The 13,816-nt window shown below is 45.7% G+C and overlaps 1 protein-coding gene across 1 annotated transcript; it reads left to right on the plus strand.

Moving 5' to 3' along the window:
• Nucleotides 1–8,002: 8,002 nt before the first annotated feature.
• LOC130283157 (uncharacterized) lies at nt 8,003–12,230 on the plus strand. The gene is made up of 2 exons (XM_056532351.1): nt 8,003–8,108; nt 11,227–12,230. The coding sequence occupies exon 2, from the start codon at nt 11,229–11,231 to the stop codon at nt 12,228–12,230; it is 1,002 nt and encodes a 333-aa protein (XP_056388326.1). The 5' UTR covers nt 8,003–8,108; nt 11,227–11,228.
• Nucleotides 12,231–13,816: the final 1,586 nt, after the last annotated feature.

Consider the following 13,816-nt stretch of genomic DNA (forward strand, 5'->3'; position numbering starts at 1 on the left):
AGGAGGATTTACGGATAAAGCCCTTTTTTAAATTTTCTTGGACGTATTCAGACATGGCAAGAGTCTCTGGGACGGACAGAGGATAGATTCTGCCCCGGGGTGGAGTAGTGCCCGGGAGGAGGTCAATGGGACAATCATAAGGCCTGTGAGGAGGTAGAGTCTCAGCTTGTTTTTTGCAAAAAACGTCCGCAAAGTCCATATAGGCCTTAGGGAGACCGGTTACATGAGGAAGCACAGGGACACGGCAAGGTTTACTGGGAACCGGTTTTAAGCAGTCCTTGGAACAAGAGGGCCCCCAACTCTTGATCTCCCCAGTGGACCAATCCAGGATTGGGGAATGGAGTTGAAGCCAGGGAAGTCCAAGAAGGATTTCAGAAGTGCAATTGGGGAGGACCAACAGTTCAATCCTCTCGTGATGAGATCCGATGCACATTAGAAGGGGCTCCGTGCGGAAACGTATAGTACAGTCCAATCTTTCATTGTTTACACAATTGATGTAGAGGGGTCTGGCGAGACTGGTCACCGGGATGTTGAACCTGTTGACGAGAGAGGCTAAGATAAAATTTCCTGCAGATCCAGAGTCCAAGAAGGCCACAGCAGAGAAGGAGAAGGCAGAGGCAGACATCCGCACAGGTATAGTAAGACGTGGAGAAGCAGAGTAGACATCAAGGACTGTCTCACTTTTGTGCGGAGTCAGCGGACGTCTTTCCAGGCGGGGAGGACGGATAGGACAATCCTTCAGGAAGTGTTCGGTACTAGCACAGTACAGGCAGAGATTCTCCATGCGGCGTCGTGTCCTCTCTTGGGGTGTCAGGCGAGACCGGTCGACCTGCATAGCCTCCACGGCGGGAGGCACAGGAACAGATTGCAGGGGACCAGAGGAGAGAGGAGCCGGGGAGAAGAAACGCCTCGTGCGAACAGAGTCCATATCCTGGCGGAGCTCCTGACGCCGTTCGGAAAAACGCATGTCAATGCGAGTGGCAAGATGGATGAGTTCATGTAGGTTAGCAGGGATTTCTCGTGCGGCCAGAACATCTTTAATGTTGCTGGATAGGCCTTTTTTAAAGGTCGCGCAGAGTGCCTCATTATTCCAGGATAATTCTGAAGCAAGGGTACGGAACTGTACGGCATACTCGCCAACGGAAGAATTACCCTGGACCAGGTTCAACAGGGCAGTCTCAGCAGAAGAGGCTCGGGCAGGTTCCTCAAAGACACTTCGAATTTCCGAGAAGAAGGAGTGTACAGAGGCAGTGATGGGGTCATTGCGGTCCCAGAGCGGTGTGGCCCAAGCCAGGGCTTTTCCAGACAGCAGGCTGACTACGAAAGCCACCTTAGACCTTTCAGTGGGGAACTGGTCCGACATCATCTCCAAGTGTAATGAACATTGGGAAAGAAAGCCACGGCAAAACTTAGAGTCCCCATCAAATTTATCCGGCAAGGATAGTCGTATTCCAGAAGCGGCCACTCGCTGCGGAGGAGGTGCAGGAGCTGGCGGAGGAGATGGTTGCTGGAGCTGTGGTAGTAACTGTTGTAGCATAACAGTCAGTTGAGACAGCTGTTGGCCTTGTTGCGCAATCTGTTGTGACTGCTGGGCGACCACCGTGGTGAGGTCAGCGACAACTGGCAGAGGAACTTCAGCGGGATCCATGGCCGGATCTACTGTCACGATGCCGGCTGGCAGGTGGTGGATCCTCTGTGCCAGAGAGGGATTGGCGTGGACCGTGCTAGAGGATCGGTTCTAAGTCACTACTGGTTTTCACCAGAGCCCGCCGCAAAGCGGGATGGTCTTGCTGCGGCGGTAGTGACCAGGTCGTATCCCCTAGCAACGGCTCAACCTCTCTGGCTGCTGAAGATAGGCGCGGTACAAGGGAGTAGACAGAAGCAAGGTCGGACGTAGCGGAAGGTCGGGGCAGGCAGCAAGGATCGTAGTCAGGGGCAACGGCAGAAGGTCTGGAATCACAGGCAAGGAACACACAAGGAACGCTTTCACTGGCACTAGGGCAACAAGATCCGGCGAGGGAGTGAAGGGGAAGTGAGGTGATATAGGGAAGTGCACAGGTGTAAACACTAATTGGAACCACTGCACCAATCAGCGGTGCAGTGGCCCTTTAAATCGCAAAGACCCGGCGCGCGCGCGCCCTAGGGAGCGGGGCCGCGCGCGCCGGGACAGAACTGACGGGGAGCGAGTAAGGTACGGGAGCCGGGGTGCGCATCGCGAGCGGGCGCTACCCGCATCGCGAATCGCATCCCGGCCGGAGGTGGTAACGCAGCGCCCCGGGTCCGTGGAACCGACCGGGGCGCTGCAGTGAGGGAAGTGTAGCGAGCGCTCCGGGGAGGAGCGGGGACCCGGAGCGCTCGGCGTAACAAGAAGCAATACTGATATAGGTGCAGATCAATGGGTAGAGTAACCAAGGGTCATTTATTCTGAGCAACGCGTTTCAACGCCGGGACAGGCGTCTTCCTCAGGTTCAAACAAATATTACAAATGGGCATGTTTTATACAACAAAATACCGTAATCCAGGAAACAATCGACCCACGTCACGCTGCAAAACCAGACTTGAAACGCATTGTTCAGAATAAATGACCCTTGGTTACTCTACCCATTGATCCGTACCTATATCAGTATTGCTTCTATTGCTGCTATCCATTGTTTGCGCCTTGAGTTACCCCTAGTGGTTTGGAGGATTGCTTGCACTAATTGGACACCACGAGGTGGTGGAGGGGATCGTCTGCACATTGGAACCTCATTCACGTATTTACCAGAGTTGTGCCTACCTGTCAGCACAACTCCTTGGGTAAGCGCAATTTATCATTACTTGCGTCTTTACCCTCTCGTTTAATTGCACTACGGAGCGCTCTTTGTGTTTGTTTTCTCTATTTAGGAAATAACAGCTAAGACTTTTATATGCAATCACTAGATTGCATTCACTGTTCAATGCTATGCCATAGCTGCATCACAGACTGCATTATTGGAGAGCCAAGCTAGCGGCCAGTGGCTTGTAAGGAAACCCTGCGTTGTCATGTTAGCTCAGATGGTGACAGGGTCTGAGGATCCCCTAAGGTGACCTAGATGGATTGCTTATTCCTTTAGACGTCATGATCAATGCTGGACTAAATGTCATTAGCGGTAAGACCACGTTCACACATCAGAATTTCTGTGCTGGATTCTGCATTGGAATTTGGCTCAGAAATTCCGCCTCAGCAGAGTCCCATTGAATTCAACAGGATCCTGCTGAGCTGTGCACACGGTGGAATTTCCATGCCAGATGTCTCCGGCAAGAAAATTCTGTTTTCTCTGTCCGCAGAAAGAATGAGCACGTTCATTCTTTTTGCGGACTCCGTATGGGAATGCATAGCTGTCTGTGAGATGGCTCCTTCCTGTGCAGTCCTAGCGCCTGTGGGTTATGCCAGAGCAGTTTGCAGAATGTCCTTACGTAGTTTCTCCATGACATTCTGTTGTGAGAACATAGCCTTAGAGTTCAGCTTCTGATACTAGCCGACGCTCACTGCTATAAAGCGAGTACAGCTTTCCCCACAAAACTATACATCAATCTGTTCAGCTCCTCCTACTCTATATCAATCTCCGCAGATGGAAAAGAATTTTAGATGGAACTGCCAGAAGCATTTTGGCAGTTTCCCACAAACCTGCATTACTCCCTGAGGACGTCGGTAAGATTTCTTTAGCTTAAGTATACATTGTAAGCATTTGTAAGGTGTCTTTAGTATTATAGTCAATTACAGTACATGTAATTTTTTTTTTTAGCTGTACAAACAAATATTTCTGATATGATAAACAAAATGGCATAAAAATGACCCCAATAGACATCACAAAACCCACCTCCAGCAGACTAATCTCCCCCTCTTCAAAAACTTTTTCTATCTGTGTTAAATAGCGTTTTAATGCTTCCATAGCTGCAGCAAAAAACAAGGTACTTATGGTTGGCAGCAGGGCCTTATGAAGACATATAAGAGAGTCAAAATAACTTTAATAGGAGCTTTGTGCTCAGCATAATGCAGAAAAATATTAATATTTATGTGTAAATTTGTATATTTATCAGGAAGATACAATGGTTGCTTAAGTGAGGTAAGGAAGGTCAAGGGGAGATTTTTAAGGAGTGAATTACTGTGAAGTTCCCATTCATGTTAGGCTATGACTAATAAGAGTCACCCTTAAAGCTATAAATGGAACACGATAAAAGGACTGTACTCTACTGTGCATAAAAACAGCTCTTATAAAAAGATTTCATTCCTTGCACACACATAATATTATACCTTAGAGCCTTAAGTTGAAAGTAGGAAAATATGTCAAGCTGAATAATACACTGCTTACCATATGAATGATTTTAAGAGTAGGGTACATAACAGCAAAAAGAAAGGAGAACATAGGTATAACCAGATCTTAAAAATTTTAAGTGAAACTATACTGAGCTACCTTGTATACTCTAATATATGTAAATAGTCAATTAAACATCACAATATATATAGAGATCAGCGAACTTTTGAAAAACTCGATTCGGCCGATTCGGCAAATTTTCCAACATTTTTTTGTTTTGGATCAAATTTATTTGTGGCAGATCTATATTAAAAACGGCTATTTCTGGCCTACAGAGAGCCTCAATAGGGGTATAGAACACTTTGCTGTGTTCTAACACGCATAGGGTGTGTGCTGGGTCAGTGAAATAATATTGTTATTCAGTATGACATGCAAATTACAGGCTATTAGAATCACTGGCGCAGATCGGCACAATGACAGAGCCTGGAGGTGGCATCAGTATGAGGAGACCATATAGTGGCTGAATGACACAGCATGGAGGTGTTGGCAGCATGAGGAGACCATATAGTGGCTAAATAGGAATGAAGTGGAAAAAATGGGACTTCCCGGATGGCGCCTTCCCAGATAGAAAATTTGCCACAGTATGTTAAAAATGGCAATTTATTAGCAATTCAGATTACTAATAAATTGCCATTTTTAACCTAATGTGGCAAATTTTCAATCTGGGAAGGCGCCATCCGGGAAGTCCTATTTATTTCCACTTCATACTTACTTATCATACCAGACCTGGAGGTCACGGTCAAGGACACCGAGGCTGCTACCCCTCTGATGATACACTCCAAGCGAGTATACATGTCTACTAAGGTGTTATACTCTCAGTACAACACCCTATGGCAAGTTGTATTACTTGGCACACATTACTCCAGCAATCACAGTATTTCACTAGGAGCGCACCTCTCTCTTCCATTTTTTCCTATAGTGGCTAAATGACACAGCTTGGATGTGGCTGAAGCATGAGGAGACCATATAGTAGCTGAATGACACAACGTGGAGGTGTTGTCAGCATGAGGAGACCATATAGTGGCTAAATGACACAGTGTGGAGGTGGTGGCAGCATGAGGAGACCATATAGTTGCTGAATGACACAGCCAGGAGCTGGCAGCAGCATGAGTAGACACTAGGGCTTCACAATCCCTAAGATTAAAAGATACAATTTGGAATTTAAATTGAAGATTTATGGTAGCTAGTGTTACCATAAAAATGTTTAGGCCCAGCTGCACCAGTAAAACATATATTGGCTGAATGACACAGTCTGGAGGTGGCTTAAGCATGAAGATACCACATAGTGGCTGAATTGCACAGCCTGGAGGTGGCTGAATCATGAGGAGACCCTATAGTGGCTGAATGGCACAGTCTGGAGGTGGCTGAAGCATGACAATACCATATAGTGGCTGAATTGCACAGCCTGGAGGTGGCTGAAGCATCAGGATACCACATAGTGGCTGAATAGCAAAGCCTGGAGTTGGCTGAAGCATGAGTTGACCATATAGTGTCTGAATGGCACAGCGTGGAGGTGGCTGAAGCATGAGGATACCATATAGTGGCTGAATGGCACAGCCTGGAGTTGGCTGAAGCATGAGGAGACCATATAGTGTCTGAATGGTACAGGCTGGAGCTGGCTGAAGCATGAGGATACCATATAGTGACTGAATGGCACAGCCTGGAGGTGACTGAAGCATGAAAAGAGACCATATAGTGGCTGAATGGCACAGCCTGGAGTTGGCTGAAGCATGAGGAGACCATATAGTGGCTGAATGGCACATCCTTAAGTTGGCTGAAGCATCAGGATACCATATAGTGGCTGAATGGCACAGCCTGTAGTTTACTGAAGCATGAGGAGACCATATATTGGCTGAATGGCACAGCCTGGAGTTGGCTGAAGCATGTAGAGACCATATAGTGTCTGAATGGCACAGTGTGAAGGTGGCTGAAGCATGAGGATACCATATAGTGGCTGAATGGCACAGCCTGGAGTTGGCTGAAGCATGAGGAGACAATATAGTGTCTGAATGGTACAGCCTGGAGCTGGCTGAAGCATGAGGATACCATATAGTGGCTGAATGGCACAGCCTGTAGTTTGTTAAAGCATCAGGAGACCATATAGTGTCTGAATGGCACAGCCTGGAGTTGGCTGAAGCATGATTCATGGCAGCAGCATCAGGAGTCCTGAAAGTGACCCTAATGCAGAGGAATTTCTGAAACTGGGGACCAGCACCTTAATTAGGTATTGCAGTATCCATGGCAGCACAATGAGATTGGAGGTGGTAGCAACAGCATGAGGAGACCATAGAGCAGCACAATTAGAGAGCCTGGAGGTGGCAGCATCAGCGTGAGGAGACCATAGAGAAGCACAATTAGAGATTCTGGAGATGGCAGAATCAGCATGAGGAGACCATATGGCAGCACCACGACAGAGCCTGGAGGTGGTAGCATTAGCTTGAGGAGACCATTGAGCAGCAGAATGAGAGAGCCTGGAGGTTGCAGCATCAGCATGAGGAGACCATATGGCAGCACAATGACAGAGCCTGGAGGTGGTAGCATTAGCATGAGGAGACCATAGAGCAGCACAATGGCAGAGCCTGGAGGTGGCAGCAGCAGCATGAGGGCCATGCCAACTGAGGGTTGAGTTGACTGGGGGCGTTGGATGTCACTTGAGATGAAGTGGATGACCGAGTTAACCGATCAATCACGACTGCTAGCTAACACCGGGAGCTCAGACCTCTCGCTGCGACTCTGGCTGGCACACACCCCTACTCTTCTATGACCTCTGCCTGTGCCTAATCATTTTAGGCCTCTGCCACTCTGTGCACGTCCTAGCACTACTTTGCCTGGCATACTTATAGCGTATATGAGGGGAGTACAATACGCTTCACAACGCTTAAAACTGTATTTGTCTTGAACACCAGCAGATGAGTACTTTTGCCTGGACTTTCACAGTATCTAGGCCCTTGACAGATTAACAGGTACAAAATAGTGCACTACTTTGATGTAGGTATGTGGTATGCACTTATGAGGGCAGAAAAATGCACTACAGTACACTTTAAAAAAGTATATGAGTAAAAACACCAGCCGGTGAGTACTTTTGGCTGTCCTTTCACAGTATCTAGGCCCATGACAAATTAATAGGTACAAAATAGTACACCACTTACATGTAGGAATGTGGTATGCATATATGCTGTCTGGGCTTTAAAGTCGTCAATTCACGGTATCAGTTTCAAATAGGTTAGGTTCTGTTATATCTGGTACAGTACTGGGTGCAGCCAGTAGTCATGACCATGTGTTCTTTTTTATGTGTTATCTGTGTTTTTTTTGTTTGGAAAGGTTGTTACCTGCATTCTTGGTAAATCCGGTCGGTCTAAAGTTGTGGCCTGGGCTTTCAGTAGTTAAGCTATACTCCTAGGTAGGTAGGGGGCAGTTGCTTTATCATATTCGCTAGCACATGTACTGAATTCCACTACTATCCATGTTTATAGACTCTAGTGTACAGTGCGGCTAAGGGATGCAAATATATATATACTACCGTTGACATACTGCATGACTGCTTTCGGAGCATTTCAGACATACAGAGTTGGTCCACGTGTTTTACTCTTTAGCTATTTTCAGCTCAGTAATTATTGTTAGAATTGTCCTGCCTTATCACGCAAACCATTGTTCATGATAGTCACAGTTATTATTCCCTCTTATTTTATTTTTCAGACTTTCCTGCTACCTTCTACAAATCCACTTGTCTTGGCGGGGCTAATACAGGCTCGCATTCGGTTCTAGCATTTCTGGGTGTGCAGTTTGTTTATAGTCCCAAATACGTTAGCATTTTGTTACATGCCACTATAGGTATATCTTATCTCTCATATGGGTCGGGTCACACTTGGTTGGTTATGATTTCTTAGTAGGTCGGTTGAGGGTTAGTTGCCCTAGGCACAGGGGTATGCAGCACCCATCACAAACTTCAGGCACAACTTTATGTAATACCTATCATGACTACAGGCACGTTAGTTATGCAATACCTGTCATGACTACAGGCACATTAATTACGCAATACATGTCATGACTACAGGCACGATGATTATGTAATTCTTTACTGTCGTTACTACGGACAACCTCAGTTCACGTATGTATCACAAGTTAGCCATGTGTCACTGAGAGCACCCTTGTCTCTACACTTAGTTGTAAGTCATACACTCTCCCTTGGTGTCATAGCATGTTCATTCACCAGAAGCTACTACCATATACTTAGGTACGGCCACTATGTTACTTTCCAACGTCACAAGTGTGTACGGCATTGGAAAGTTTAGTCTGTCCTAATTGTTGTGTCAACTCTTTTAGTGAAGATCTCACTCGAGTCAGACATAGAAGAGACTGCTTCCCTGCTGGACAACTTTGATTAGCAGTCAAAACATGAGAGCATTCCCTCACTCAGAGCCTGGACCATTCCCAATCTGACCGCTGAGTTGCTGAGAAGACACATACCATGTCCATCTACTGCCCGATAGGCAGAATTATTTTGCCTCCTGTCATCTGATGGGGCTGGTCCCAGTCAAGACTCGGCATTCATGAACTCTATTCAGAGTTTGTTATCTCAATTACATACCATGTTTAATACCATGTTATCCTCCATTTCCAGACTACAAGCTAGGATGGAGACAGTTGAGAGTAGGGATAGACCTTCCATTTCAGCTTCTCAGGTCACAGCTAGTCCTACCACAGTGCAGGCTAGTTCATAAGGTGGGTTGGTTCTTTTCCCAAACATGGCACAATCTCATTTTGTTCCACCCAATATCAAAAAAGATATAATAGAAGGCAAGGACATAAACTTGGCATTTCTGTTATTCTCATCCCACGAGGCACCTGATAACAAAACTATAGCTTGTGGTGCAGTGTCCATAATCCTAAAATCTAAAGACGTCAGATTGAATCGCAAGCTATCAATCGCTGAGTTCGCCCTTGCCTTCAGTCTTTATCCAGACATTATTTGTTCTATTAACCCTCCCAGACGTGAAGAGTTAGATTTGTATCTATACAAAGTGGTAGACCTAGGTTGCAAGTATAGAGGTACAGCATTTTTTGAATACCACAGATCTTTTTCAGCCAAGGCAGAGGCAGCCCTGGTCCAGTTTGGTCATGTTACTAATTATGCCACCATATACTACGAGTTATATTGTTGCCATTTTGCTGGTCTTAAAGCCCCTGCTTGTAATCTGTACCACTCTATGTCCCACACTTCAAAATGGTGCAATGAACAGAATCACACTATTCAGTTGATGTGGTCCAGACCTACCACGAGTCCTATGTCAATTCTCAACAAACCTGCTGCGGTATTGGACAAATTGGGGCCCCCGATCAGATATCTCGGTAGATCACAACTTTGTGATAACTTTAATTATACATCTTGCCACTACAACCAATGTATACTCTTACATTTATGTTCTAATTGTTTTCGGACACACCCCAAAGTAGCATGCCCCAGAAAGGGATATCAGCATGACTAAGCGTGGTTAATGTAGATCTGCTGTGTACTTATCTACAGGACTATCCTGATGTGTGCAGTACTTGATCAATGGTCTGTCTGGAGGTTTCCACATGGGTCTAGCTTCCCTACGACAGTCTACATATGAATGCAGAAACCTACTATTGGCCAATAGGGATCCAGAATCTGTTACGTCCCTTCTGGACATTGAATTACAGAAAGGGTTTTTGGTTGGTCCATTCATACTTCCACCTTGTGTTATGTGGCGAGTTAATCCCATAGGAATAGTGTGTGGTAATTTCTCAAATAAAAAGAGATTAATCTTCGACTTATCTGCGCCTCATTCTTCCCACATCCCTAGTCTAAATTCATTAATCCCCTCGGAAGATTTTTCTATGAGATACTCTTCCATAGACGAGGCCATACAGGTAATTTTGCTTTCCTGTCTACGGCAGACATTAGTGATGCATTTAAGTTACTTCCCATAGGCAGTGGCATGGCATTAAGGGGAAGGGCCTGTACTACTTTGCCAACAAACTTCCCTTTGGCTCCAAAAGTAGCCTGTGGTTCTTCGCCATGTTTGTACAGGCCCTCCACTGGGTTCTAGATCACTGTGGGCAATGTAATCACGTGACATTATCTCAATGATTTTCTTATTATTTGAACACCCCTCGATGGTTCCTTGAGATCTAGATACACTTTGCATGTTGTTCCACAATCTTCAGGTACCAGTAGCACCCAATAAAGTTGTAGGGCCCAGTACCCAGATTACCTTTTTTTTTTTTTTACATCTTGACACCATGACCATGCAGGCCAGTCTCCCTTCTGACAAGCTATCTAGAATTAGAGGCGCCATCCATAAAGTAGTGATCTCCCGATTTCCTACAGTCAGTCACTCCTGGGAATGCACAATTTTGCAAAGAGAATTATCCCCAGGGCAGATGCTTCATCTCCAGGCTTGCAATAGTTACCTTCTGCCTCCGATCAAGACAGTGTTGTCCGGCAAGAGCAAGAAGCACTGGCAGACTTGGCTATGTGGGATAGTTTTCTGTCTTAATGGAATGGCATCTTTCTTTTCATTCCCAAGGCATTGCATTTGTCTCCCTGTGTACAAACTGACGCAGCCTCATTCACTGGATTTGCTGCCATTTATGGTTCACATTGGTTGGCTGATGTTTGGTAGCTGATGCGCAAGTGTGGGGGTCTCAGTGGGTTAACAACACGGTCATATTCATGTTTGATTATTCCGCTATAGTAGAAATTCTGAATAGTGGCAGGTCCAATTCTAGAGTAATTGTGTTCTTCCTTTGAAGATTTGTTTGGTTATCCTTGACCCAAAAATTTCATTTTATTTGTTCCCACATTAGTGGGGAGAGGAATGTTGCTGCCGATGCCTTATCACGTCTTAATTTTGAGCGTTTCTTCCAGGTATGCCCAGAAGTAGACGAGGTAGCCACTCCCTCTCCTCAACGCAGACTGCTGACGATGGACTGAGGCTGCATTGTTTTATCAGAGCCCTTTTTCTTAAATCTCTATCTGTTAATACCCTAAAAATGTATGATACAGCATGGAAGTTGTTTGCTGACTTCAAAAGTACGTATCCGCCCAATGGTGCTGGGCACATTCAATACCTATTATCATTTGTCACTTTTTGCCACTCACATCTCAAACTCTCACACTCTACCATTAAGCTTTACCTATCTGGCATAAGGCATTTTCATTCTCTCACACATCCGGACCAACCATCCTTGTTTTCTACCCATCCCGTCAGAGCAATTTTAAGGGGTATAAAGAAGAGTGGTGGTACTGCTGGCACTACTTGCAAACTGGTCTCAGGTCACCTGTTTAGAACCTTGTCTGATGCCCTCAGTAATTTTCCTTTTGGGTTCAGACTAAGTCTACTGATCAAAACTGCCATATACATAGCCTTTTATGGTTTCCTGAGGCCTGGCGAGTTTTTATGTACCAGCAGCACATTCACTTACGTACGCAAGGACCAGGTATCGTGGCATGACACTTATTTTATTCTCACCTTGTATTCTTCTAAGACACTAGCGCTTGGCCAAACTATTGATGTCATGTATTTTCCCACAGATAATGCTTGGTGTCCGGTGACAGTTATCCAAGAATGGTTAATTGTTTCAAGTAATGAAATGCCAGACAAAGGGGATTTGTTTTCCATATCTAGTGCTCCATTAACCAGTTCTATGTTTATCAAACGTGTTCGCATATTGCTAGTCAATCTGGGGGTCAATCCTCAGTCTATCTCCGGGCACTCCTGTAGGATAGGGGCAACCTCAGCAGCATCAAAGAATAATATTTCGGTCCACATTATCAAGAGACTAGGCTGGTGGAAATTCGCATGTTATTCTAGATATATTCCTGACCCTCATTGTGAGATGTTATCAGTGTTTAAAACACTGCTCTTGTGAATTGTCATTTACATAATAAACTTTCATAATTCAAACCTAATGTTTTTGCCCTCTTTTCAGGTATATCTATCGCAGCTCAAACTGCTTAGTTTAATATTTAGGTAGGTTCGGAGGCCATCGGTTCTGATAGTTGTCTTGACCACAAGTGTTAGGCTAATTAGCCCTATTTGTGGGAGGGACAACTTCCCCCATAAATATGTCAGGCTCCCGCTTACCACGTATGTGATACGTGATTTATCCCTCCCTCCCGGCACCCATTTTTCACACATTTTCAATAGGGTATGCCCTCTTTTCAGGTATATATATCGCAGCCGTTACGGCACAACTCAAATGGCTTAGTTTAATCAGAACTGATGGCCCCCGAACCTACCTAACAATTAAGCTAAGCAGTTTGAGTTGTGCCAGTACTGCTGCGATAGATATAACTGAAAAGAGGGCCATTGGTTCTGATAGTTGTCCTGACCACAATATATATATATATATATATATATATATATATATACAAAAATAAAGTTGTCCCACTGCACTCCGTCTGCACAGTCTTTATCAAGCATGCTTTATAAAGACTCTACAGACTGTCGAAACGTAGAATCTTTTCCATGAGGAAATAAACTTCACTTTGACTTTCACCAATTTGGAGTGCTGTGGGACAACTTTACTTTTGTACTTACTACTGCTGCCAGTGACCAGGGCTGCGACTGGGCCTGCTTGCACCCGCTCCATTTGGGCACTATTTGGTTGTGCTGCTTCTATTTGCTGAGTATACTGTATATATATATATATATATATATATATATATATGATGCAGAAAATATAGCAGCACACCCAGTAGTAAAGTGCAAAAATTGGGATTTATTGACCCATATCAAATGCGACGATTTGACGGCATCCCGCCATCTTTTTCAAGCTTGAAAAAGATGGCGGGATGCCGTCGAAACGTCGCATTTGATATGGGTCAATAAATCCCAATTTTTGCACTTTACTACTGGGTGTGCTGCTATATTTTCTGCATCTTGGATTATTCGAGCCGTCTGCGATTGGGACTGCTATCCTTGCCTGTGTCACGATTCGTCTGGCAGGAGGTGGATCCTCTGTGCCAGAGAGGGATAGGCGTGGACCGTGCTGGTGGACCGGTTCTAAGTTGCTACTGGTATTCACCAGAGCCCGCCGCAAAGCGGGATGGTCTTGCAGCGGCGGTAGCAACCAGGTCGTATCCACCAGCAACGGCTCAACCTCTCTGACTGCTGAAGATAGGCGCGGTACAAGGGAGTAGACAAGAGCAAAGTCGGACGTAGCAGAAGGTCAGGGCAGGCAGCAAGGATCGTAGTCAGGGGCAACGGCAGGAGGTCTGGAACACAGGCTAGGAACACACAAGGGAACGCTTTCACTGACACAATGGCAACAAGATCCGGCGAGGGAGTGCAGGGGAAGTGAGGTATAAATAGGGAGTGCACAGGTGAGAATACTGATTAGGCCTGCTGCGCCAATCAGTGGCGCAGCGGCCCTTTAAATGGCAGAGACCCGGCGCGCGCGCGCCCTAAGGAGCGGGGCCGCGCGCGCCGGGACAACACAGACGGGGAACGGGT

Source organism: Hyla sarda, chromosome 7 (assembly GCF_029499605.1).
Source record: "Hyla sarda isolate aHylSar1 chromosome 7, aHylSar1.hap1, whole genome shotgun sequence".
In the NCBI taxonomy this organism is placed as follows: domain Eukaryota; kingdom Metazoa; phylum Chordata; class Amphibia; order Anura; family Hylidae; genus Hyla; species Hyla sarda.

What these genes read in the sequence shown, in the direction of transcription:
- LOC130283157 (XM_056532351.1), top strand. Translation starts at nt 11,229, where the DNA reads ATGCCCAGAAGTAGACGAGGTAGCCACTCCCTCTCCTCAACGCAGACT.